General features: G+C 41.8%; 2 protein-coding genes across 2 annotated transcripts; one reads left to right on the forward strand and one right to left on the reverse strand.

The window, feature by feature from the left end:
* Positions 1–285: 285 nt before the first annotated feature.
* LOC118315622 (ras-related protein Rab-8B) lies at positions 286–3,730 on the forward strand. Its single transcript, XM_035643057.2, has 8 exons — positions 286–935; positions 1,445–1,505; positions 1,609–1,669; positions 1,767–1,844; positions 2,118–2,207; positions 2,300–2,365; positions 2,460–2,510; positions 2,602–3,730. Exons 1-8 carry the CDS (start codon positions 812–814, stop codon positions 2,692–2,694), a joined length of 624 nt encoding a protein of 207 aa, XP_035498950.1. The 5' UTR covers positions 286–811; the 3' UTR covers positions 2,695–3,730.
* Positions 3,731–3,815: 85 nt separating this feature from the next.
* Positions 3,816–16,789, reverse strand: LOC118315615 (transient receptor potential cation channel subfamily M member 1). The gene is made up of 27 exons (XM_035643047.2): positions 16,784–16,789; positions 15,897–15,973; positions 14,857–15,052; positions 14,459–14,672; positions 14,011–14,135; positions 13,735–13,906; positions 13,200–13,374; positions 12,538–12,661; positions 10,808–10,880; positions 10,574–10,674; positions 10,113–10,286; positions 9,867–10,001; positions 9,696–9,746; positions 9,429–9,569; positions 9,296–9,325; positions 8,925–9,217; positions 8,479–8,707; positions 8,181–8,312; positions 7,944–8,075; positions 7,715–7,843; positions 7,362–7,613; positions 7,085–7,259; positions 6,455–6,475; positions 6,217–6,361; positions 5,916–6,121; positions 5,504–5,636; positions 3,816–5,414 (listed from the first exon to the last, which is right to left on the reverse strand). Exons 1-27 carry the CDS (start codon positions 16,787–16,789, stop codon positions 4,022–4,024), a joined length of 5,034 nt encoding a protein of 1,677 aa, XP_035498940.2. The 3' UTR covers positions 3,816–4,021.
* Between the last annotated feature and the right edge of the window lie 9,459 nt (positions 16,790–26,248).

Raw genomic sequence — 26,248 nt, forward strand, 5'->3', positions numbered from 1 at the left:
TATATACTGCGAGTATTGAAATGTGAAAGCTTTCGATTAAATCAAGTTTATAACTTTATTATGTGCCGCCTTGTCTCTGCAGTGTTTTGGGATTTGGCCAACAACGATAAACGTTTTAATTTTTTTTTATTAATCTTTCATAACATATATGCACATTTGTTCATGTTTTCTTTTCAAAAACATCATTAGGTGAGGTTTATGGTGCCTTCAAGTGATGTCAGAATAATCGGAGTTTCCGACTGGGGAATGTCACGTGAACACCACATCGGACCAACAACTCGGAAAGTGCAATGCTACACAAATTGTGGTACACGAGTAGCGAGTTGCTGTGACCTTCTTTTGTTTTTGTTTTCACACAATTCGACTTCAAAGCACGTGAAGCACGTCGAAACGACTTCGCGACTCGGAAAATAGGATCTTCCGAGGAGCACGTGAACGCCCAAATAGACTCATTGGATCCCACAGTGATACGGCGAGTTGCAGTCGCCTCATAATTAAATGTATCAAAATGTACAAGGGGCATAAGATAAGGGGAATACCAAACAAATGTCTGCGTTGTGTTCATTTATAACAGCCAGTGGTAAATAGTGGGGAAAGAAAGAGGAAATATAACCACACGTAGTCCTGGATCGCCACTTCAAACTACATTGACCATCATGCAAAGCGGAGGGTGACGTCACTCCCCTCGGCACCGCTCTGCCGCTGCCGGTTTGCCATCGCCAAAGACAGCTGAGGACTTCCAGACGGGGGACCCCGGCTCAGCTCGGCCTTTTGTAATATCGCTCATTTTGGAGTCGATGCTGTGTCTCAAATGGCGAAGACGTACGACTACCTCTTCAAGCTGCTGCTGATCGGAGACAGCGGAGTCGGCAAGACGTGTCTGCTGTTCAGATTCAGCGAGGACTCCTTCAACACCACCTTCATATCCACGATAGGTGAATACCCCTGCAGCCGCCCCTCAGGATACATCTGGCTCAATGCATGCCCTTATCAAGACATTGCCTTGCGTTACCACCAGTGCATGTTGGTCAACATGTATATATAGTAACAATTAAAAAACGTGTTATTCAATACAGACCTATAACGGGGGCATAAGAGTAAGACAATGGGACTGGGAACTAGTGATGATCTCCTGTCCTTGACGCTTCATGGGCACCAGTAAGCCGTGATGTTCCGACCTTTGGAAACCTGATTCAAATGTGAAAGCCTTTAAGGATAGTTATGATGTTGTTATATCACGCTTTTGCTTTTGCTTTTGCTGTGACATTGGATTATGTCCCTCAGCAGGTTGACATATGATTGAACACTTTGATCACAAAGGACACTTATTGCAGAAGGGCCTGTTTTTGCTGTGCATGACGTACATGTGACAAAGTGTATGATATCATGTAACTAATCATTGCTGTAAGCATCAGCTCATGCTGCTCTGTTCTTTCGATTTCAGGAATAGACTTCAAAATCAGAACAATAGAGCTGGATGGAAAGAGAGTCAAACTTCAAATTTGGTGAGTGTGATCTGAGCAGACTTTTTCCTCTTTTAAAAATAAAATAAAATCTGACATTGCCATGAATCTGGTCATTTATGATTGGTTGATTTGATGTTCTCAGGGACACGGCAGGACAGGAGAGGTTTCGCACCATCACCACAGCTTACTACAGAGGGGCTATGGTCAGTCCGGCCTTCATCCTACATGTTCTCTCTGTGTGTCCATACCGTACACATCAGGGGTTGGAAATTGTTGGTGAAGATGTCTGTTTTTTCACAGGGTATTATGTTGGTCTATGACATCTGCAACGAGAAGTCCTTTGAAAACATAAAAAACTGGATAAGAAACATTGAAGAGGTGAGCTCTTACTTTACTTGGTCTGTTTTGTTACTTTCTGATAGGAAAGTCACTGCAGGTCCAGTCTGAAGATGTAGTGCAGCTCTTATAACCTCACCCCAACCCTAAAACCATGTTTGGCAGAACAGAAAACTTACATATAGCACCTTTGATTTATATTAGTAGTTAAACTAAAGGTTTTGCATGATATTCATTAATATTTGTTAGAAATTGCTGTAGAGTATGTGCAGAGTAACAATACTTTGTGTAAAGAATCTTGTATATTTTTCCCAGCATGCCTCATCGGACGTGGAGAAGATGGTCTTGGGTAACAAATGTGACATGGCAGACAGGAGACAGGTTTCCAAAGACCGAGGAGAAAAAGTGAGTCTGGGTCACTAGCAGCCGCTCATTACTAAAATAAGTCTAAAACTTTTTTCGATTTGCACTAACATTGGAAGTTTTATCTCACTTAGCTGGCTATTGATTACGGCGTTAAGTTCTTGGAAACCAGTGCAAAGTCTAGCCTAAATGTGGAGGAGGTAAGCATAAATTATTAACTCTGAAAGTGTCATGTAACAACACTGATAGTATATGTACTATTAACTTTTTTTGTTGGTTTTTCTGTCACTCAAGGCTTTTTATACCATTGGAAGAGACATATTACACAATCTGAGCTCAAGGACAGTAAGTGGTTAAGAGTTTCTGATTATAGATGCTACAATATGTGATACTGTATGTCTTGACATTTCTCCACCGTCATGTCTTCCTGTGCTAGACTGACAACAGTGCCGGAGGGTCAGGCAAACCGCTCAAGATCACAGAGAAAAAGTCGAAGAGACTCAAATTCTTCAAGTGTTCGCTCCTCTAGGCCGATCGTCTCCAGCTTTTGCAGCTCACAGCTCGTGGGACTTTGCTGTCGTTGAGCGTTGCTGCTCTCCCGGATGTCCTCGCGGCAGCGGCGGCACTGGTCATAATCAGAGAGCCTCACTGAAGCTCACCGGTTGGTGTGTGGTTAAGATGCCATCCTGATCAGACGACCAGAGGACCATCACTGGCTTTATACTGTAAATCCGCCCGTGGGAAGGAGACTTGTGCATGAAGGTCATCAGCAGTGGTTTGTAGCTGGCCTTGCAGTACCTGCTCACAGGAGGCAGGCATTTATGATACTTCTGGTGGATCTCGTGAAAATATCTCAGTAACACATAGTTGTCTTATGAATGTCAAACAATGAAAACAAACTCCTTTTTTTCATATAATGTAGCATCAATGTATCTACACTACCTTTTGTCATATTTAATATGATGAGTCTGTGAGTCTACGCACTGATAGTATTTGTGTGAAGTCATGTATATTAATAAGCTTATGGTCTCCAGTTTCTGCTCGTTCATGTGTGCCTAGAAGGATTTACAGTGCTGTTTCAGAAAAAAAAACCATGTATAAATACAACCTACTGTATTCTCTTATTTTTATTTATTTTTTTTTTCAAATTATTTATACAGGTTACTGTGACAAAAATTAAACAGAAAAATGTTTTTTTGTTTCTTTGAAGCTGTACTTAATACATATTGTTATGGGATTGTCAGTATTTGCATGTAAGCTGTAGGGACACCTCTGAGTGGGTCATTATTAAGCACATTTTTCGTCGAAAGAAGAAGTTTACAGACAGTATTAGAAAGTGTCTACCATGTATAGGAAATTCATGCTTTTGCTGTTTGCATGGTGCACAATGAAGAGTTGTATATATCTTTTATGTTCACCTCAAACTTTATCTGACATCAAGCAGGTCCATCTTACCTCTTCACCATGAGAACACAACTATTTGGGAAAGCTGTAATGTGAATGATTGTCTTTGTGAGCTACTGTATGTTACACCAATGAAAAGTAAAGAAAGTGTATCTTCAAAAGAGAATATTATGTTGTTTTTTAGCTATTTTGCAACTAACATTTACTGCATGATTGAAAATATTGAAGAGTTTAGTAATCACTGTCTCTATGTTCTGTCATTATTGTGAAAACAGTTATATAGCCTCAGTCAGTGACATCCAGTCGATGGCAGGCTGTCTTCATTTTCATAGTTGCCAGCCTCACTGGTAGCATTTAGTTCCTCTCCCTCTTATATATGTTTATACATTCCCCCCCTTTGTTTCATTGTCCTGTGTTTCTGCTTCTGTCAATCTCCTCTCCCGATGTGGCTCTCATTTCTTTTCTTGTGCATCATCGTCTCTCTTCTCTGCTTCCGTCTTCGTTCCCACATCTTCCCCTCCACCGGCTGCCGCCCTGCAGACTCCAGCGAGGTCTCTCTCACTGCTCGAGGCCTCGGGCTCCTTGCTAACCATCAAGCACTTTGCTTTCCTCACATTGGCGTTCCAGCTCTGCGACCTGTGAGACACCAAGCACGTTTCATCAGCCACAGTCAGATACTCGGTGGTGTCTGAGAGGTTTCTCTTAGCCTTCATCTTAGTTTGGTCCGCCATGGGCTCTGCTGCCGGAAGAGCTCCCTCACTTTCTGAGGGAATTTGATCAGTCTGATTCTCCCCTTTTTGGACCTCTGCAGGTGCAGCGTTCGTTGGAAACTGCTGCGCAAGAGTTCTGACCGTTGATATCTTAGGCATATGACCCAAAGTGCTGGGGTGTACCTGATACTCCAAGTTGTCTGGCCACTGATTTGGTGTTTTAGTCACTTGCTCCACCAGTGACCTGTAGTCTGCAGTTTGCAGCACATCGTCACCTGCCTCTGCTGGGTTGTAGATGATGCTGCTCATAGCCCTCTTCTTTGTGATGAGAGAAGTTAGACTCTGGGTTTCAGTCGGGACATGTCTCAAAGATTCAGTCCTCTTTGGAGATGATGATGCTCCCAGCAGCATGCAGGCTTTTGCTGTTTGGTCAGCTGCTTCCTCTGGTTCATCTGGAGGGCTGACAATGATCGTGCTCATAGACCTCCTCTTCGTGAGTGGAGACGTGGGTTGGTCTTCGACTGGATAGTACCTCAAGGATTTGGTCCTTTTTGGAGGGGAAGAAGGCTTTAGTCTATTCTGGTCTGTAATTCTATCCATCAGCAACGTGCTGCCTTGCTTTATATTGCTTATGCTCTCTTGACTTGATCCCGCAGAGGGAGGTTTTTGTTCACATGGAGATATGAGAATGTCCACGCATGAGCCGGGCCGTGTTCTCTCCAAACCAGCAACTTCTAGCATCTGACCGCCTTCCTTGGCGTTGGGAGTACAAACACTGGAGGCTTGCCGCAGACTCCTCTGTCTCTCCAGACCAGATTTTGTTGTCTCATCTGTGTCCTTCTGCTTCTGTGCGTACTCCTCCATGTCCATGTGGAAACGGTAAAGGCTATAACCGTCTGCACTGTTAATACTGCCCTGACGATGGAGGGCGGAAGGGTCACACACAGAGGAGTTTCGTGAATAGGTTCTGGTCAGCTCCAGTCTGTCCACACCAGCCAGTTTTTCCAGGGCGACTGCCATTCGTCCGTGGATCTCTTCCAGCTGGGCCAGGCGTAGATCCACCGTCTGCAGAGAGGCCTTCATAGTGTTCTCCCTCTCATTCACCTCCTCCAGGCGCATGGACATATTCTCAACTCTGCCAAGAACACAAAAGACATCCATTTATGTATGTCTTATATATAACGTGTGGAAATGTCTACGCTACACTTGAAAAGGGGGGCTCACCTTTCGGAGGTAACCTTGATGCGTTCATCACTGGAGGACTGCTGCTCATCCTCTTTCTCTCGGAAATATTCCTCCACACACTGTTCTTCGAACTCGTACAGACTTTTTAACTCCTCTGGATTCAGCCTTAGCTCTGTTGGAAACAAATCACCACACTGTTTGTCAATCTGAGACTTTCTGTTGCTATAAGTCAGGACTAAAACTGTTCCAAAGGTGTATGTCATTGGGCTGAAACATGATGAGATTAGATTGAACCAGGATAAGGTTAAAGTGAAGGTCCTGATCTATAGGTCCTAAATTTAAGGGTTTTAAAATATATATTATAGAAGCCATTTAACCAGTGACCTTGTATATTAATCAATATCTGACTAGTTAAATGTATATGTTGTTTTTATCATTAGAGAAAACTAACTGAGTCCTCGGTCCTTCTCATCTAGCTCTCCCTCTTGCTTCTTCCTGGCACACCGTCGAAACAGCCGGCTGAAGAGGATGTAGAGGTGGCTGAAGATGATGAGAGGTGGAGGAAGGATGGGACGGTCATGAAAAGTCATGATCAGCTGATATCTCTGGAACTTCCACACCTGGTTAGAGATGGACTTGACTTCAAAGAAGGTGTTGCTGTGAAGCAGAAAAACAAGAGTACAAACTGTGCCAGTGCTGTTGATGTGTCTTGTAAAATGATAGAGCTGTCAGACACTGGAACACATATTTACTTGAAGACTGCAATGAGCAAGTTGACCAGGAGAATGTTTGCTACGAGAAGGTAACAGGCCATAAGGGCAGGCGTGAGCCAGGCACCAGGGATACAAGGAGGCAGTTTCTTCCCATCCTCGTCATATAAATGTTCACCGCACGGAGCTGTGGGGAAAACAACGTTTCAGCTGTTGAATTTACTCTGCAAATTAAGGATGAACTGATTGGAATTACGTTCTTGACTTGAAAAGTACTCACGGTTGATTTCCATCGCATAGACTTAAAGAAATCCGAGAAAAGCACAGTCAAGTAAAAAAAACAAAAACATGTAGAAAGTGTTAAAATCAATAAATGTTGGTTTTTCGTAGCATACTTCTGTCAAGGTCAAGCTGACGTGCATGAGAGATTGGACTACCTCTGGACTTTTTTGGACTTTTTTTTTTGAACATACTGTTTCATTGAAAAGCTGATTTTGCTATCGGCTTTATTCTGAAATAATGGATTTGGTTTTGGTTTGGTTTGGATATCAATATACAGTGTGTTAAAAGCACCAAAATATTCGGAATAAAGCCCTGATTGATATAACCCTTTTAATTGAGGCTTTTTCAATAGCTGCGTACTGCCTTCACCCTGACAGAAGAAACTGACAGAACAAAAAACTTGAAGGCAGATGATCATGATTAAGGGTGATGACCTATTCTGCTCTTCCTCCATGCATTGAGGTAGGAGCCTATTATAAATGTGCCAGCAGAGGGATACAAAGTATGGGCTTGCAGTGTAACACACTGTTACTAAGAAAAATCACAGAATTTAACACAAAAATTAATGTAACGGTGATCATCTGCCCAGAATCAGGAAACAGAATCTTACTATGAATTCTAGTCTTACGGTCTATCGAGTCCGCAAAAACCTCTCCATAGATCATCCAGTAGGGCATGTAGAAAATGTTTCTGGCCAGGCGCCAGGTCGGCTCCTCATCTGGGTGAAGGATGGCTTGCCGAGCCACCCCGAAGCTCATAAGCACCACCAGCATGATCACAACAAAGTACATCATATCAATCATCTGGAAAAAAAACCCAAAAGAAAACAGAAACATACATTTGAACTTTGTCCGAACTGCTGTTTATTCCGTTGGCGTACGTGTTCATATGATTTGTTTGATTACCATCTTCCCTATCATCATCACATAGGGTCCCAGGTACTTGTTGACTCCGAAGATGTCCAGGACACGGATGTACCAGAAGATGATGTCTATACAGTAGATGACTCTGCCGTAGCCCAAGTAAGGCTCATGCTGCAGCCGTAGCATGAGCCCAAACAGGAAGGTGGTGATGGCAACCATGTCTGTGATGTTCCAGTACTCCTCCATCCACACACTTATCTTCTGTTTCAGCTTCCCGGGCTCTGACATCAGGATCTAGACGCCAGGATTGAAAGATCACACAGAGAACTCAAATTTTGTTAACACAATAAAGTGACTAGAATCTGAGCAAACTCATAATGTCTTGTCCCTTTTACCTGTCTGATTTTTTCACTGCCAAGTGTGAGGATGTATGCAATGACAATCCACTCTTGTAAAGATGGCCATCGCTCCATTTTCACCAGGATTATGTAGTTGTACAACATTAGATATCCCAGATAGCAAATCTATTTGAAGAAGGAAATCATACAGTCTCTTCATTGTAAGTTATGAATATTTTTTCAAATGCTCACCATAATTCATCTCGTGCAGAAGAAGGGAACTCACGGTGTTGAACCAGAATTTGGTGAAGGGTGCATCGTAAAACTCAAAGAATCTTTTGCCAATCGGGATTTTGCGGACGTTGGTGGTACCCTCCTCTTCATCTCCTTTTCGGGAAGTTGCATCACTGTTGGGGTCCTGCAACGTAACAGGAAATACTCAGCTTATCATCTTGACAAAAATGGCCTATTAACACTATGTGTAAAAACTAATTAATACGACAAGGTCAGCATGAATTAAGACCTTGCTGGATTTTGTGTCATCGTCCTTGTCTTTTGCCTCTTCTTTGCCTCCTGGTGCATGATAGGACGCATCATCTCCAAGACGGAAATCCAACAGGAGGATCAGAGGAGGAAAGATGATTCCCAGAATAACCTGGGTGAGAAAAATTATCAGAGTTTTTACTAGACAAATCTATTTTTTTGGCTTGTTTACAGTGAATGCGACTACTATGACAAATATTCCAATTGCTAATGTCATTTATATGATTTAAAAATATTCTTCATGGTTGCCCGAAAGGAAAACATTTTGTCACGTCAACCTTGAGGCCTGGATTCTTGCCGATCCTTAAGCAACCCATCCACATGTCGGTGAGCAACATCTGGTTGCAGGTGTGGGCGATGAAGTCCCGTTGCTTGGCAGCCACAGCCAGCTTCAGACAGGTGGAGTTGCTCCAGTTGACCAGCTCGTATGTTAAGAGTTTCATGGCCACTTGTTCATCATGCTTGTATGATTGGTCTAACAGCTCGTAGGCCAACTGGCCGAATTCTCTGGGAAAGAGAAGGAACAATAAGAATCGTTTCAATAAAGCCCTGCCGAAAAGAAATTGAGACCACAGATGAGTTAATGAAATATGCTTTATATATCAAATCGATAGAGTATATTAATGTCGAAGTGTGAGAGGTGATGGGCACCTGTTTTTAGCCTCATAAAATAAGTTGTGACCCTACAGCTGAAACCTATGTAGGAGATGATTTGTGTACTGACTTGGAGTTGTTCTCCAGGTCCTGGGAGATGTCGTCCACCAGTTCACTCTCGGAGCACTCATGAGCCATGGCTTTGTAGAGTTTACAAGCCACTAGGGCCTTTGCCATGGCTTCCTCTCCACGCTGCCAGAGGAAAAGCGCCATCTTCTGGCGCTTCATCAGCACCGCCCACAGCATCAGCTCGTGGAAGGGGAACTTGAATCGACAGACCTCAGGGTCATCCACGTCAATTTCCACTTCTTCCTCCTTCTTCTTCTTAGGCTTCTTCTTGCCTTTTGTCCTCGGTTCATCATCCTAATGAAAATTACGTTGTGTGAGTTGTTGTTTTCGGCTAACTGACAATGTTTTGTTGTACAAACTAGCAAACCTCACCTCCATTCCTAAAAGCTTTAGAGCTTTTGGCTGCAGGAGGAGAGAAAAAAACATGATAATTAATATCAGATGTTGAAAAATATAATAAGCAATTATAAATCATTGCCATTAATTTTCTTCCAAACATGCATACCCTTTTTAGTCCATACAAATTGTTATAGAGGTTACGGAAAGCCTTCCTGGTGTAATTGCTCCTATATGCTCCACCCATCAGGAACTCCAGCACCAGACCAATGTCAATCACAGTGATCTGATAATCCGGAGGAAGGTTTCCCTGTCGAATCACGAGAGTAATGTTGAACAAAACTGGTGACTGAAGATAATATTAAACCTGAAATAATCTGAATTGTCAGACATTATGCATTAAAATAATCTAATACTGTAGGAAATCTCATTATACCTTTTTGACGTCCCTAACCACGGCATGCAGTGTATTTGGCGGGCCTAGTTTCTGAGAGAAGAGAAGAAAGTGTCACCCTTTCTCATAATGGTCAGATCTATTTTTTGTGGCATTCAGATTGGATGACTTTATTTATTTATCTATTTTTTTGCTGCAGTGTGTAAGCTCCACCGTGTTGTATAACTCCTCCAGTCTGGGAATGGTGAGGAAGTGGTGAATATTGACTCCATTCTCAAGGAGCAATTTGACAAAGTCCACTCTGTCCAGCACCAGAGCATCCATCATACCCTGCTCCAGCGAGTTCACCTAGGAAAAGTTGACACAGGAGGCTCTGATTATTATTTACACCACACAGCCTTCTTCTATTTTTCAAATTTCCGTCCAAAGTGAAGAGCATGTTATGAATCCGACTCTTACCCAACGAATCATCTCCAACTTCCTGGGGTCTGTTTCCTCCGGGGGTTCAGGCTTTGCCTTCCCTTTCCCCTTCCCCTTCTTCGCCCGGGCCTTGCTGCGAGGAGCGCTGGCCGGACTCCTCTGCCTCTCCTGCGTCGTGGCTGCAGAGCTTGTGTTGGCCATGGCACCGGCAGGCTGACCAAAAGAAAATATCTCTTCTTTGAATAAACATATCAATCTTCTATTTCTATCATTAGAATTAGCCATTAGTATTACTTGGTAACATTAACTCATTGAGATTTTCCGAGAGATACAAATCACTTCAAACACCTCCCTCTGTCTTTCTGCCATAGCGTGAGAACACAAAAACCAACGGTTTCCTTCAGTTCGAAACATCCAAGATGTCTAAAATATCTTTGGTTGCTGCAGTGCACGCATGTGGAAGGATTTATTTACGCTATTCAGATGTGAGCACCACTCACTGGTAAATTGTGTCCATAGACAAAGATGTGATTACGAGCAATATCCACTCTGTTCCAGGCCAGAGCCAAACTGAGCTGATCTGCTGCTGCAGCGTTTGTGCCTAAAGCAAAAGAAAAGGGGGAACAGAGAGAAACAGAAGAGGTGGTATGTAGTATGTAGCAAGAAATATATTGCTGTGGAGCAATGGAACCAATATTGTTGAGACATCTAACTCTGGTGCAGCCAGCAATTACCTTTTAACAAGGCTGTAAGGATGGCCATTTCGATATCTTGTTGTCCCTCAGAACCCATTCGAAAAACCGTGATCTACATGCGAGAGAAAACGTGGAAAGGGGAGAAGAAACAATCGCAGACGTGAGGTTGGCAGTCATGCAGTGATGGAATCTGTTAATAACAAACTACATAAATGAACAGCTGAATGAACAGACAAATGACGTTGTGCCAGGATGTGTGTATTGCCACTCTCGCTGTATGGCTGCCAACACGCGGAGTCAACTGCTGAGAGATTGTTTTCGGCGGGACTCTGTGGCTGATCCTTCGTGCGCAAACAGCTAATTTATTTGCCAGACTGATAGTACGCTCCTTGTTACAGGCCCGACTATATCAAATGAAGTTACGCTGACGGGCCAGTCACATGTGCAGCCGTGGTAAATGGGATTAGGGTGGCATGAATATGTGGCACTGTGCCAGAGATTTCAGAGCTGGTCTCGAGATGTGTCAATAATGAGCAGCTTGCATCGGTATCAAGACTGGAAACTTGTGTTCCTCTACCAGACTTTTACACGGCGCCCTGTGTGCTCTGTGTTTTTGCAAATAGGGAGACGGCGAACTCATAATTCAGTTAGATGCTGTACCCTGGTGTTACATTGTTGCACATATCGGCTCTCTACCGCAGTGTTTTTATCATTTGTCCAACCCAGCTGTTCACATGAGATGCACTTAGGATGAAAGGATTATGTGGGGACCAGACAGTGACACGGATTCACCTGTAGGTTAGTCATGGCACTTTAGATTAAGAGCAGGCAATGATGGGGCCTCTTAGTTGTGTATAAAGTTCTGTCACATTGTCTGGGTCGGGCATCAGTGAGAACTAAATGGTGCCGGGGGGGAGAAAAAGCCTATGCAGCAGTATGATCTTTGAAAAAGCCATTTTAAGTTGCTTATCTGGGTGTGTTGGAGCATTAGGCAGAGTAATACACCAGGGATAGAGGATGCAAAGTCACTGGTGAAGAGATAGCACTCTGGGCACTGAAAAAGGAAAAAGCCTGGGGAGTGGAGAGAAAGAGTAACCTGTCTGAGGATTAGGGAGATGGATCCTCTCCTCCATCTGTGTGCTGCGAATGGATGAAGTTAGAGCCTCTGCTAAGCAGGTGGTAATGTGCCCTGATCTTTCCCGCCCAAATGTATAGAGTCTGGAGATTATATTTGCCGTGTATTACAAACTACTAATCACATCACATGGAAATCTGCCGGGGATGCGCAAATGCCGCCGCTATTTATGTACCGAGGTTTCGATCAAACACTCATAGCGGTGGGATTAATGTGCAATCTGTGAAGACTCTCACCAGGGTGTGTGCCTCATCATAGAGCGCTGCACTGCGTTGTTTACAGTAAAGTAAAGAGTTTATCTCGGCAGTATCGCACATACGCCGCCACTTCACAGCTGTGCACTTACACATGAGCGTTTATGATGATCAACAGCGAAGCTGCGGATTACATGACATGACCACGACAAGAAGGAGAAATGACAGGCAGGTTGTGGGGATTATGTTTATTCAATATGTTAATGGGAATACACAGATGAGTGGAATGGATGAAAGACGATGGAGACCAGATGTTTCACAACTCGAAAATGATTTATTGATTGAGGCAGACACGTTATTTTCAAATACAGCATACTTGCGAAATACAAGGAGCCTGAAGATGTGAACACATTATTAATCAATTTCATTCTCCTACTCACCAGTTCCCTTTTCTTCATGCACTCCATTACCATGAGCAGGATCTGCTGCGATTGGCTTTTGCTGTAATTGAAAGTCTTCTGAATAGTCACCAACAGTTGGTCTCGGACGTCATCATTAACCAGGCTGGAAGTGGAGGGTTTGAGGTGACATTTCAGCTTTTTTATGAATGATATGAATATTATTATTATTATTGTTATAATTATTATTATAATTATTATTATTATTACCATCATCACTAATAATAACAACAACATAATTGTATTTTTTAATTATAAGTATCAGTCTGGTAGAGATTAAAGCGGCGGTTGTACAACTGTCCTCTCTCTCTCTTCTCTCCTACTGTCTCTCCTCCCACCCTCTTTCTGCCCACCTCTCCTCTCTTCCTCCTCTCTCTCCTCACCCCAACCGGTCGAGACAGATGACCGCCCACAACTGAGTCCGCTTCTGTCAGAGATCTCTTCCTGTTAAAAGGGAGTTTTTTCTCTCCACCGTCGCCAAGTGCTTTGCTCATTGTGGGATTTGTTGGGTTTTCCCTGTGATATTGTAATATTGACCTCACTATGTAAAGTGCCTTGAGACAATGTATGTTTTGTTATGGCGCTATACAAATAAAATTGAATTGAATTGAATATAGAGAAGTGGAACTCATCTAAAATCTCACCCTCCATCCTCTGAGAACTTGTGTGCAAAGGAAATGATGTCAGACGCTCGGCCGCTGCCGTCACACACCACCACGGGGACGGGAGGATCGTCTCTCAGGCTCTCGAGGGCGATGGAGATGACGTTGGGACCTCCCTCCACTATCAGACACACCAGGGGGACACCCTGACCCAAACCTTGAAAACAACCACAACAACAAAAAGGGTCAGTCCTTGACACCTATCTATTCGTTTGTCACTCAACTGTCACCTTATAATAACAGCAGCTTTGGGAATGAAATGTTGAACAAACAGAAAGTGTCGATGTGATGACTCAACAGGCCAAAACCGGAGGCGGAAGGTGGTGAAGTCAGTGGTGACAGCTGAGCATCCCTTTGCTGTCCCTGCCTTATCCGAGCACCAGGCATAGGATGACAAAGGGAAGCCCACAGGTCACAGAGGAGCTCTCCACCCAGGCGTCCACAGAGACCGAGCGGCTCACAGTCACACACCATGGAGGATGTTTTACAGACGACTGCTCGGAACTGCGTGACTTACGGGTGTTAATCTTCTGCAGTGAGATGTGCTTCTCCAGCAGCCGACGCAGTTTGACCTCAGAGCCGTACTTCCCGCAGGTGCCGTTGTCGGTCAGGATGAAGTGGGAGTGGCTGTTGTTGAGCACAGCAAGCTTGCTCAGAGGGTTCGCCATCGTCTGATAGGGTCTGTTTACCTGGAAAAGGAAGGAGGGAAATTAGTGGGAAATCTTTCAAGATGAAATATTTGTATGAGAGTGTCTCTTTCCAGGAAGTTGAATGCAGCTGCAAATGTTCTCACATCTTTCCCAATGAGGTCCTCTTTGTTCTCCAGGATCCCCCACGGAGCAATTCCGATTGCGCACACCTTCCCTCGTGATTTGGAGGAATGTTCCTTTAAGGCATCTCCGACATGACGGATCACCCCTAAGTTGTGATAATATAATATGATGTAAGATATAGCCCCATGGATAATAATTCTTTCAGCAGTGTAATGGGGCTGCATCATGGGTGTTTACCGCACACGCAATCCACACAGACTGTCATTTGCGATTAATCTTTTTCGCACAAAAGCTCTAATTGTAGTGCTTAAACCTGTGACAATAGGTTGGCCAAATCTCCCCCAGGAAATTGCAGAATAAGTATTATGTAATGACATTTTAGAGCAACGGGTAATCTTCTGATGTCACAAATTGTTATTTGTTAAGGGAACATTAAAAGCCGTTATCCCGCGCCGCCAGCGTTCCTACCTGTGTTGACTCCGCCCGTGAAGATCCAAGCTCCAGTGGTGACAGCAGCTTTGATCAGGCCTTTGCCAAACACTTGCTTGAGTTTGGGCTGCAGGTCGAAGTTCTGGAGACCGCCGTGGACAGAGATGAGCAAGGTGGGCAGCTCCAGCTGCCAGTCCTTCACCATCAGATGCAGCAGGTTGTCGGGCTTGGTGTCATAGGAAACCCGGATGTACTAGAAAACAAAAATAAGTATTTGAAGTGGATAAAAAAAAATGTATTGTGACTTATTTCTAATCAAAGCCCTCATTCACTTTGTCAGCTGTACATGTTCTAAGCAGAGGCCACATCATATCGACTAACGTCTCTCAAGCTGTTGTAACTTCTTCAGATATAACTTTTCAGCAGCTGAGACTCACCATGGCCTTGTTGACGAATCCTCCACCCTGGAACTCAATCAGGCCAAAGGCGTCTGTCGGATACGTCCTGGTGTATTTGACCACGGTCCATTTGTCCTTCGGGGTGTCGATCTGCACCAGCTGGTTCGTTTCCTCTACCGAGTTGGCACCAGGAGGAATGGCCACGTGCTGCGTCGTCAGGTGACCACAGGCACATCTAGACAACCACACGACAACAATCACACATTTAGCATATCGGCACTGAGCCCTGCGTGTGCGACTCTGTGACCGGCTCCCTGATTTGTAAACTAAAAAAACTGGATTGGTTATTCATAGAGACCCCCGAGCGACATCAACCACGACTAGGAGAGAACGACCCAAGTCAAAGAATGTTGTTGTGTTAGCCCGTGGAGGCTGTGTCTTTTCCTCGAAACACACATTGTGCAGGCTCTTTCATGACTGTGCCCATTTCTGGGAAATCCGTGCCTCAACGGACAAAAGGTCGCACTGCCTGGCTGCCCTCAGCCTGTTCTCAGAGCCCAGGATAGTAACCACGTCCGGCAATACCCTTTTGAAAAAAAAATCCCTTTTAATCTTGGTAAATGTCTGACAACCTGTAGTCGTAGGTGTCATTATTAAGTAAATGTATTTATTTATTTATTGGAAGACATAAAACATTACTCATAATGAATTATTCTTAGTTTAACTTACATAATCAACAGCGTCACCAGATACACATTCTACAAACAAGATCCCAGTTGACGATTAATGTTAGTTTATTCTTCTGTGATTATTTTCATAGACTTGAAGAGAAGTCACACTCGTATTTTACTCAATAAATTTGAGTCAATTGAAAATGATTTGCAGTAAACTGTTTCAAGCGGTTAAATGGAGCGACACTATCAGTCGACCGTGACTAAATATGACAGAAGAAGTTGTCTTGATAGGTTTTGGAATCGTGCTCTACATGTTATGTCTCATAATAAATGACAGTGGTATAGTGGTATACAGTAAACTAGAAGTGATGAGTAATATAATAATAATTTAAAGACCATAATTACCTGGTCGGGTCCTTGCTGGGAAATATATGAACGCATTCCCTTTTCAGAAAGGTCCTTTCAATCCAAGCTTTCTGTGCCTGTAAAGAGACAATTTAAGAAAGGGAAAGGTTTTAGTCGACATGTCAAACAGAAAGATTGTCTTTGCTGTATCTATTTCGTTTATTTGTTTCACCATTAAAATCCTCTTAGTGTTATCACCGTTAAGAGATGAGGACTTTTTGCATCCTCAAAATTAAAAAAAGACGATAGAAATACAATTGAGAGGGAAACATAATTCAAGTGAAATTAATCACAAAGTACACATGAGCATCTTCTGTAATTCCTGAGATAATTATGGCACAATTGATGATGACTAACAGCTGGAGAGAAGTAGACACCTTTTATCGTCTTTATAAGTTTTTATAAGCAGCACGTCGCTGGTCCGCCACATCACCTGAGATCAGAGCCAATGTTTCTGAGAGCCATTGTTGACAGTGTGGACCAATTAAAACTGAAGAACTGGAAGCAAAAAACCTTTCCAATAAAACTGTCAACATTAAAAAAAAAAAAGAATGATAGCATTTGACAGTATTCTTCATAGTTAATTTTTTTTTCTTTTAACTCTATTAATCTGAAGTCATATGAGTTTAAATGAAAGACCATAGATACATTTAATTGAAGCCTTGTGACCGGCAACCACAAGAGAGTTACTGTTCTCTCTCTCTCCCTCTCTCTCTCTTTCTCCATGGATGGCCTGAGCCGGGAGGGTGGCTGCAACTTTTGTTGCCAAAAGTTCTACATAAAAAAAAAAAATTCTAAGCAAATACAAATGGTGATTTAAGTGTATCTTGTCGTCATTTACAAAAACATTTCGTTAATATTGGTTAAAGATGTTGCTCGTATGGTACCTTCATGCTACCGTCTAATCTTCAATTGATCCGTGGTTATGAGTTTTTTACAGCCTGTCTATTTAAGGCCTATATATATACCTATATATCATACATATACATATTGCATATTTAGTATTTTTCATGAGATAAAACTATAAAAAATGTCTTCCTACTCTTTCTTTGGATTCTTTTGCTGAACTCTAGCACCACTGCAAAGACACACTTTTCATCTTTCCTTTAAACATAAATAAAAAAATGTAAAGTTTAATCTCAAAACCTTAAAAAATAACTTTTTGTTTGGTAGTACATTGGTATGATATTCTCACCAGATTCATTTTAATTTGTCTAAATCCAAACCAGTCATCTGAGAGTGACTTAGTTGAGTAGATTTGATTAATAAGTAATGTTTTGCTTAATCACAGGATAAAACTAGTTTAACTAAGCACCATCTTCTATATTACACTGTACATCTTAATGTACAATATCCACAGTATTCTGAATCATTTAGCGTCATTTTTTGCATTTGTCAATTAAAAATGAAAAATGAAAAAAGACCTTTTGAACAATTTTCTTGCATGAAGACAATTTTCCTGCGTGCATGTAAATAGGTTTTTGCAAAACTATTACCATCCTCATGTATTTTCCAAAAGTCCAAGGTATAGTGTGGTGGTTGCTGTCTGATTTGTGCCCGTCTTGTCTCAGCAGTGATCCAACTCAGTGCTGTTGTGCATCACTGAGCACACACACAACTCAAACAGCGTTGCCCTGCTCACATTGTGTCAATAATTCCTACCACATCTCCTTCCACCCACAGCCCCTAAACAAATCTCTCATAAAAGTGATTAAATAAAGTTTTAAGAGTTACAGCTGTTGAATGCAGATGCACTTACGCAATAATCTTTTGTCCGAGGTGCGGCGTCCTATCTCTAAGGCTGCTGGAGATTAAGCCCAGAGAGTGGAGGTGCAGGTCTACCGGCTGCTGCTTCTCTACCGGAGCTTTCCCCTGCTGCTGCACTCCCAGGCAAGTGCTCTCAATGAATCCCACAAGACATGAAACTTCTTCACTTTATGAGGGCCAGTTAATATGATGAGCATGTGAGCAGGGTCTTTGTTCGCCAAAGTCTCATGACTCCAGTTCAAGGTAATCCTTTTGGGAGTCCCATGACCCCCTCTCCATGCCCACAGGGTATTTTCATCCTTCGCTTGAACAAGGCACAATAAATCTACATTGATACCCGGCCCCTAATCTCCCACGTTGTTGAAACTCCTTTCTTTCATAGTGTGGAAGATCTCAGTTTGTGTGAGAAGACGGGGCAGAGTGGTCAACCTCGTAGGACTGCAGTGTCGTTCAGAGGCTCTCCAATTTTTTATTAGAACATTTTTACCCCCTCCAACTACTTTGATTTCAACCCAATTTGCATAATTGAAAGAATTGGATGCAGGCATTCTTTTGGAAGGCGCCTTGTTAAGACATGACTGGTCTCCAGTTGGGGGCAAGGTCAGTCACTGCTAATTGCAGTTAATCTCCATTTCCACCCACTTTGTTTTGGGGAGTAAAGAAAAACTTAGCAGACCAGCTATTCAACATTCTCCTTTACTTACTTCGGGGTTTGTTTTTATAAAATGTTGGTAGTGTTAAGTTGATTTGCATTAAAATCACTTTGACTGCATTCATAATGTATATTAAATAGCTTCTCAGCAGACTGAAAGGATGTTACCATTTCAAAAAATATTACATTTGACTACAGTTTGACATCCAACTTTTAAAAGTGTCCATGAAAAACTGAAGAAAAAGCAGGATTTAGGCCTCTTTGTTTTAGGGAAATGTCAAATCTGATCTTTACATAAGTTTAAACTGAATGATGTTTATTACACTTGGGGGATTTATTGTAGTAAATCAGTTTAAAACTGTGAAGGGCTTTCAGGTACATGCTTGAATAACTAGAGGAAGGTATTAGGAGAGCCAGAAGCTGAGATGGAGTTAAAACTCACAGAGCTGCAAGTATTCATTTAAAACCTTCCTCATGTGAAATGGTTTGATAATCGCTCCTTGTATGGTCGAAGTGAGCAGTTTGAGCTCACTTTGACTGTGAGTCTCGGTGAAAAGGACAAGGGAGGTCGGTGGTTGATGTCCCTGGAAGACAATAGGAGAGAAGCCCATCACCCCCCATCCCCCTCGCCTCAACTTTCCCCGTTTGGTCCTGCTCCGGTGGAAAAAAAAAGAAGCACATGGGCCGCTGTTAATTATAGCTGAAGAAAACAAAGCTCATTTCCAGAAGGGTTTGGCCGCTATGACGCAGTTATTTCAGCTTACTTAAACTCATTAACCACAGCAATTAAAACCAAAATCCTGCCAGCGAGCAGCTGCCTCGTTGAGAGCTGCCTCTGAGCACTTAACAACAGAAAAAAACCCTTCAAGAATTAGATACTGCCAGATCAGATTGTGTCACACCGGGCAAATTAACCATCTTAAGACAAGCCCTGCAACAAACAACGACATTCATTCCAACATGCAGCGCTTTTCTGAAGACATGATCGTTGTCGAAAACAAGAGACAACTGTTTGTGAGGGGGAAACTGTAACTGCTGCGTTGCCGAGGAGGACATAGAATTATTTTGTCCAAATTTTTTTATATAATATTGGCTGCTGCGTGACCATATAACCCTACACATTACATACCATGGGTTGAATATGCATATGAATCAGTCTATGCTCTCCTAGAACAAGAACTTCTACCAGTTTCACAATGCTGTACATACCACATTTGTATCAGTCAAGACACCTACAGTCCACATGCACTGTGTGCCATACATTCATGCCTTCATGCGCTCGAATCACATGGTCCCGGTCTCCTGACCCACGGCTTAGCGAGCAGCTAAATCACAGCAAATTTGTTCCAGTTCAGCTGCAATCACATTGACTATTCAGCCCCGACAGTCATAAGGAAAAGGTGTAACGATGTCTGCATTTCTGCACGTGGATATCTGACCTGGTCTACTTCAGTGCATTTTGGTCACACCTTGTTTGTAGTTGGTGGCTTCATAAAGTTCAGTATGTTGCTATTTGTTAATTTATGCCGAAAATATTGATTGATTTTACACAACAGAAGCTTCGTCAGCACAAGGGGAATGGATCAGAAAGGATTTGGGGGTCCTATGAGGAATGTGATGTCACCAGGGTTGAAGATAAAAGCAACTAATTGCTCAGCTTTGGTATTGAACGGAGATGTGGTTTCGAGTTTGATGCAATGTGACAGGAAGGAAGCCCACGCAGACTCCTTTACTGTCGGGAAAAGAGAAAAAAAATGATTCCAGACTCATGGTCGATCTCACGTGGACCGGATAACACGCTGCCTTTTGCGTGTTTTCACTTGAGGGGGAAGATATTTGGAAAAGAGCAACACAACCCGAGTTACAAGCTCTGGCTAGGCAAATTTGCATTAACTGTGAAGCTAACTGTTTTCAGTCGGCCCTGTTTTGTAAATGCTCTCATTGTCCTGCTGGGTTTGAAAATCCAGTTAGCCATCACGAGTCCAACATGTCACTGATTATCCCCAAGAGTTGAGGGTAGTCATAAGACGCTTTTAAAGACAGTGTTTTTCTGTGTTACCACCCCCCCCCCCCCCGCAAAAAACGGAAAGTCTGACAGAAAAAGAGACTACATTTTTTCGAAAATAAAATACGAGAATCGGAATAAAGATCAACGCACCTGAGCAACAGATAATAATTGCTAGATCTTCCGAGGTTTGACGGCAGTATTACATTTTTCAAAATCAATTATTAGATAGGAATCTTAAGACTTCATACGATTCTGTAGCAGAAATGTGTGTGTGTGTGTGTGTGTGTGTGTGTGTGTGTCGACTAATGAACAATCAATAGCAAAAGTGTCCCTTTATTCTGACGTGTAATCATATGGAGTTTGTCATCTGCATAGCACAATCCAGAGAATTTCCCTTCGCTTTGACCACAACCATAATGTCCCTTTAGTTTTAGTCTGGTTCACAATTTAGGTACAGCTACCTCGCTAAAGTTGTACACGAACGCTAAACCGCTTTAGCTTTTTCTTTGCTGCAGTATGCTGTAACATTTAAAGATCTTACTCGCTTTGACTTTTATTTTTCACAAGCTTTAAAGACTCACACCTTCACACACGGGGGGGGGGGGGGGTCTGCCGTAACCCCAGGCCTGGTGCCGCATGGCCCCAGTAATTCATGCTCAACCCTGACCTGAATCTTAAAGCTTTTTTAAGAAGATTCTTGGCCCTCAGCTGACCTGAGCCTGATGCTTACAACACACAGTCATGTGATCTCGCAAAAATATCCAGCTGTGAAAAGTGTAGTTTCTCAGTCAAATGTTGAATATATCTTGCAGTTTTTATGCACATAGTTAATTTGTTAATAAGCACTGAGCTACAATATCCCAGTAAAAGTGGCGGAAGGTCAGCAGTCACCGTATTTGCTGGTGAACATTGTTATCTGTGGATGGGACTCCTCGTGATTTCTTTACAGCAACAGAAAGGGGAATATCACATATTTAACTGAATGTGCAACAAGCAATACTTTTCCCCTCATTTCTAATCAAATTGCATCCAAACTCTTCAGACGGATATTGTCTCCTGTTCCTGACGCACTACATACAGTAATGGATGAAAAGCAAATCCTCCTTCTTTGCCATGACCCACTGTAAATAATGAAGTATATGCTTTATCATTTAAATAAAGCAGATAAAGCCATGATTAAAAAATGTCATTCAGTAACTACATGACGGATATCAGCATGATCAGTAAAAAAAAGAAGGACAGTGTTATCTCTCGGCCGTCTGGTTTGCGCAGCCAATGAGTTTATATTTAGAAAACATATCCGATCTCATTAAAAATTCTGCTGAGAGCCATGGGATTGCTGATTGCTTTACAGAGTGATAGCTCATGTAAAAGAGGCTGTGGATTGTACAAAGAATAATAATCTCACCAAATAATGGCTCCATATAGAATCTCATCACACTAAATTCTTTTTAGGGATGTCAGCGTCAGATGTTCTGCCGGGATATACTTCTGGAGTTGGGCCCATTTAGACACATAGTGAATAATTTCCAGACGATGTATTTAACAAATATATAAATATTTACTGGAACATTTTAATGTTGATAATGGATATGAACAATATGTTATCTACAAAGGAGGACTTTTTATCATTTTTTATATTTGTTTCTGGATAATTAGATGCTTTTAAAATTGTAGAGTTAGAGTTACTTAACATATATTTTAAACTAAGAAAGCATTTTTCTTCTTTGTTCTCCCCAAAAAGTCAGTTGCTCCGTAGTCACGTGTGCATCCGCAAAACTGACACCAAGTGAGTTAGTTTGTGGTGTGTGTGTGTGTGTGTGTGTGTGTGTGTGTGTGTGTGTGTGTATGTGTGTGGGTGTGTGTGTGTGTGGGTGTAATCCCAGCACACACTGCCCATTGGATTGGATGTTGAGGGGTGCATGCATATAAAAATGGCATCTTTATTGCTTTCAAGGACATGTTAATAGGTGTGTGTTAATCACATGAAAGCAGACTTTAGAAAGATATAAAAATCCTTAATCTGCCATGGCCATGGTCTCCCATACTGGGCCATTATGAAGGATTAAACTGCCGTCCTGGAGCGAGCGGCTGCTCAGCCTCAAACACCACTTAACTGTAAGTTTGTGGGAGTGGGAGTGCAGAGCACGTGCTCACTAATATACAGCCAACAGTCCTAAAGGATGCATGTCATTACCCCGTACATATAGGCTCTACAATGATTGGTTAGGCCCTAATATGGGCTCTGGCTATAGTAATGGTGCCATGTGACACAAGCTGTGCAGCACAAGTCACTGTCAGAAATAAATTGTATGGTTTCTGAATAACACATGTTCAAAAAAATCATCCAAGATAAAATACAGCTGTCAGTCATTTGCATGAAACATTTCCTCATTATTGATGCCACTGTAAGTATGATTACTAGTACTTGATCAAACAAGTTCTTGGAGACAAATTACAACACTCCAAGTCGGAGCTAACTCTGTAAGGCGATGCTGAATCACATGTTGAATGTCACCTCATCTTACCTTCTGCGAGCCAGACGTTGTGCGTTTCAGGGAGGACCTTTTGAAGTTGGAACTCGGGCCCTTGGCGTCCATGTTGAAGACTGACAATTTAACTCAAACTGACTTCGACGGGATCCTTGGAGAGCAGCGGCAGGTCAGGCTTCAGCAGCAACGTCAGCTTGAGAACAAGACCGAAACTCTAGATACCCACTGCAGAACCAAGGCATGGCAACAACCGCTGGATTCACATATAAAAAAAAAGAAACAAAAAAAAAAATCAGAGTTTCACCATCATTGACGGTTTCAGTGCATCTCTCTCCCCTCTGCCGCTTACAGCCGACTGACAAGACAGGGATCCCAGCCAGGGATATAAATCACTCGATGACACACTTGACACATAGACCCTTTTCCTCTGCCGGGCATCCCATAATCAGGCTTAATGCAGCCGGCTCTTATGAAGCCTCAGAGTCTAATGGATAGAGATTTAATAAATGGTTATTGAAGGTAAATCTACTTTGGTACACAACAACCCCAAAAAAAGGCTTAGAGAGACGTGCAAGCTGCAAGGCTAAAGTTAGCAGGCGCAAAGCCAAAGGTTGTCCCACCAGATGAGGCTCAGTGTGTCTGACAGGGGAAGACGGGTGTGTCCCATTAGGGTGCCAACAGAGTGGTATGCAATGTACAAAGTGTGATGCAGAGACGAGCACCAGACTGAAGACATAGTGAATACTTGAATCTACTCGAAGCACAACATCTATCATGTTGTCAGACTCCTTTACTCAACTCTTATTTAATACCGGGGATAAATGTTCTTAACATGGTTTTGTTACTATTACAATCATAGCCGGACCGATGTGGATTTCTTTTGGGACAATATTGATACTGATATTAGGGAGTAAATAATAAGTGATACTAATATACTAGCCGATATATATATATATATATATATATATATATATATATATATATATATATATATATATATATATATATATGTATATTATTGTTTTTCAAAAGAAAATTGGCAATGATTCCTAAGATATCAAACCTTTATGACAAAGTAATTGAGCCTTGATATTTTAAAGTGTAACCATAAACTTTATTATAAATAACTCTAAATAAAAATAAAACAAAAATATAACCAAATGTGTAGAACTTCAATTCAGAAAATAAATATATTCTTACAGAAAATGTAAACAAAAAAATCCTTTTTTTGCACTGGTTATTTGGTAAAATAAAAGTTTTCATATCAGCTGATAATAACGGACAAACGCTAGTCAGGATCTAATTATGACATGATAGAATATAATGCTGGTGGAGTTCTCACGTTTCCACTCAATAGCAGCATTTTAAATGGAGTTTTGTTCCACATGAAGTTGTTTCACAACACAGATTTGAAGCCGCTTCATCTGAAGTATAGTAAAGAATTTGACCAATACCAACAAAATAAATGGAAAATAAAACTATTTTGCGATGCGTAAATGCATTTAGCCAACCCTTAAAAATTTGAGCAATTACTTTTCACTAACAGAAATTAAATAATATAAGAGCTGAAAGATGAATTAATAGTAAGAAACTACAACACTTTAACACAATCATAAATCAACAACTCCCTCTACTGGATACTAAATTGAGCTGCCATGGGGGGGGAGAAACATTTCCATAGCAACATTCAAAACTGTCAAGAAAAATATATGCTACTAATAGAAATAGTCTAAGACAGCCCTTGCAAAAATGCAAATGAGATAATAAACAACATGAGCTGTACCTGCTAAGGCAAGTGAAGAAAGTCAGACAATGTTTTCCCCGAGGAAGGACCAACCATGAACAGATGATTTCCTTGTTTTCCCTACATCATCGTCATCATCAGCCATGTGTCTCAGTGGTGTCCGTCTGGATAGAGGATGGATAATGTCTAATTTCTCCTAGTAAGCAGACACAAATGAGCTTTATCATCTGCTGGTGGCTTTGCCGGGTGTCCCTAGGGGAGATTATTAGTCTCCAGGAGAAGGTGAAGCACTGCAGAAGCACTAGGTCTATTGATTTTAAAGTTGGGGCGTAAAAAAAATAAACACACACACACACACACACACACACGCAGGGGAATTAGCATTGCTTGTCCTTAAAATCCAAAACAGATAGATTGAACTACTGGTATACGTGAAGTTGAAGACTGAATAAAGCATTTCGAGAATAAAGTGGATTGTTGAGAATTAAAGTGAGAGAGTAAAGTCAACTCCTCTGTTCCATCAAGTCCAGTCAGAGAGTCTGACAGCTGTGTGAGCTGCCAGTGATTCATCTTTATAAACTTGTGAGGTTTTTCCTTCTGAACAGATGCAGTTTTTGGCACAATCCCTTTGTCGTTTTTATTTGCTGAAAGAGAATTTCCCTCGTTACCACGTGTGATTCTGGAGAACAATTTCATCAATTCGACATTTCGACTTTGTTCTCTATATGCCAAATTAAGAGAAGTATTCTCCTCTGATTAAATTCCACTTTATAATCAACATTTCAACTTTTTTCTTCAACATTTCAACTTTGTTTACCAAAATGCAAATGTAAAAAAACAAAACTTCCTCTTCTCTTTTTTTCCCCCACGTGCCTGGCCCTAATTCTCCTCCATCCATAAACCCAACAGGACGTTGGCATATTATAATCTCTCTTCACTGGCAGCAGGTATATAATAGATAAATTAAATCCAAATTGACTCAAAAGCATCATTGATGAGGCTTTTGTTGGCTCCATTGTGTCAGAATTAATGTTAAAAAGTAATGCCTTAGTTAAATCTTAATAAAACATGATGTGAATAATCAGTAAATTCATGTGTACAAAAATAATGTGGCGTCTTTGTCATTAAAATACAAGCGGTTATTAATTTAACAGTATCTCCTCAGAGTACACAATGTACTACAGACCTAAATCTGTGGGCACAGAGCACGTAATACCTTACTTCAGCCACAAGATGGCGGTCGGAACTATTGTATGGCCACGGACTTTGTGCATCACTCTGACCATGGAGGTCACAGAGTGATTGACCTGATTGACCGGACATAATAACAGTCGCTGTGATTCTAATTCTATCAGGTTATCAGAGCGGGACGGATAAAAAAGTCTGCAAACTCAACGCGAACAGGAACAGTGTCCTACTATCGTGCACCTAACATTTTGTTTGGCGCTCTCCACTTTGAATCAAGCTCCTTGAGCTGCTTTAATCACTTGATAATTTGTAAATGTCTTGTGTGACGAATTTCATCTCTTAAACCACGTGGTATAAAGCCGACAACTGGAAAGCAGGTTTAGGCAAAAAACGACTTCCACGTGTACTCTGGAAGTAGTCACTGTTCCACACACAAAAAAAGAGGACCTTTCACTTTGTGCAAGTTGTGGAAGACCTTTATTGCTGACAGGGTTTTAAATT

The sequence above is a fragment of the Scophthalmus maximus genome, chromosome 7 (assembly GCF_022379125.1).
Source record: "Scophthalmus maximus strain ysfricsl-2021 chromosome 7, ASM2237912v1, whole genome shotgun sequence".
Taxonomy (NCBI): Eukaryota; Metazoa; Chordata; class Actinopteri; order Pleuronectiformes; family Scophthalmidae; genus Scophthalmus; species Scophthalmus maximus.

Excerpts from the sequence above, each read along its gene's own strand:
- LOC118315622 (XM_035643057.2), top strand. The coding sequence starts at position 812 with ATGGCGAAGACGTACGACTACCTCTTCAAGCTGCTGCTGATCGGAGAC. Across the intron at positions 2,366-2,459 it reads CTAGCCTAAATGTGGAGGAG|GCTTTTTATACCATTGGAAG; the intron begins GTAAGCATAAAT and ends CTGTCACTCAAG. Across the intron at positions 2,511-2,601 it reads ACAATCTGAGCTCAAGGACA|ACTGACAACAGTGCCGGAGG; the intron begins GTAAGTGGTTAA and ends TTCCTGTGCTAG.
- LOC118315615 (XM_035643047.2), bottom strand. Across the intron at positions 13,375-13,734 it reads ACTGCAGAAGATTAACACCC|GTTTGGGTCAGGGTGTCCCC; the intron begins GTAAGTCACGCA and ends GTTGTTTTCAAG. Across the intron at positions 9,326-9,428 it reads ATTTGTATGGACTAAAAAGG|CCAAAAGCTCTAAAGCTTTT; the intron begins GTATGCATGTTT and ends CTCCTCCTGCAG.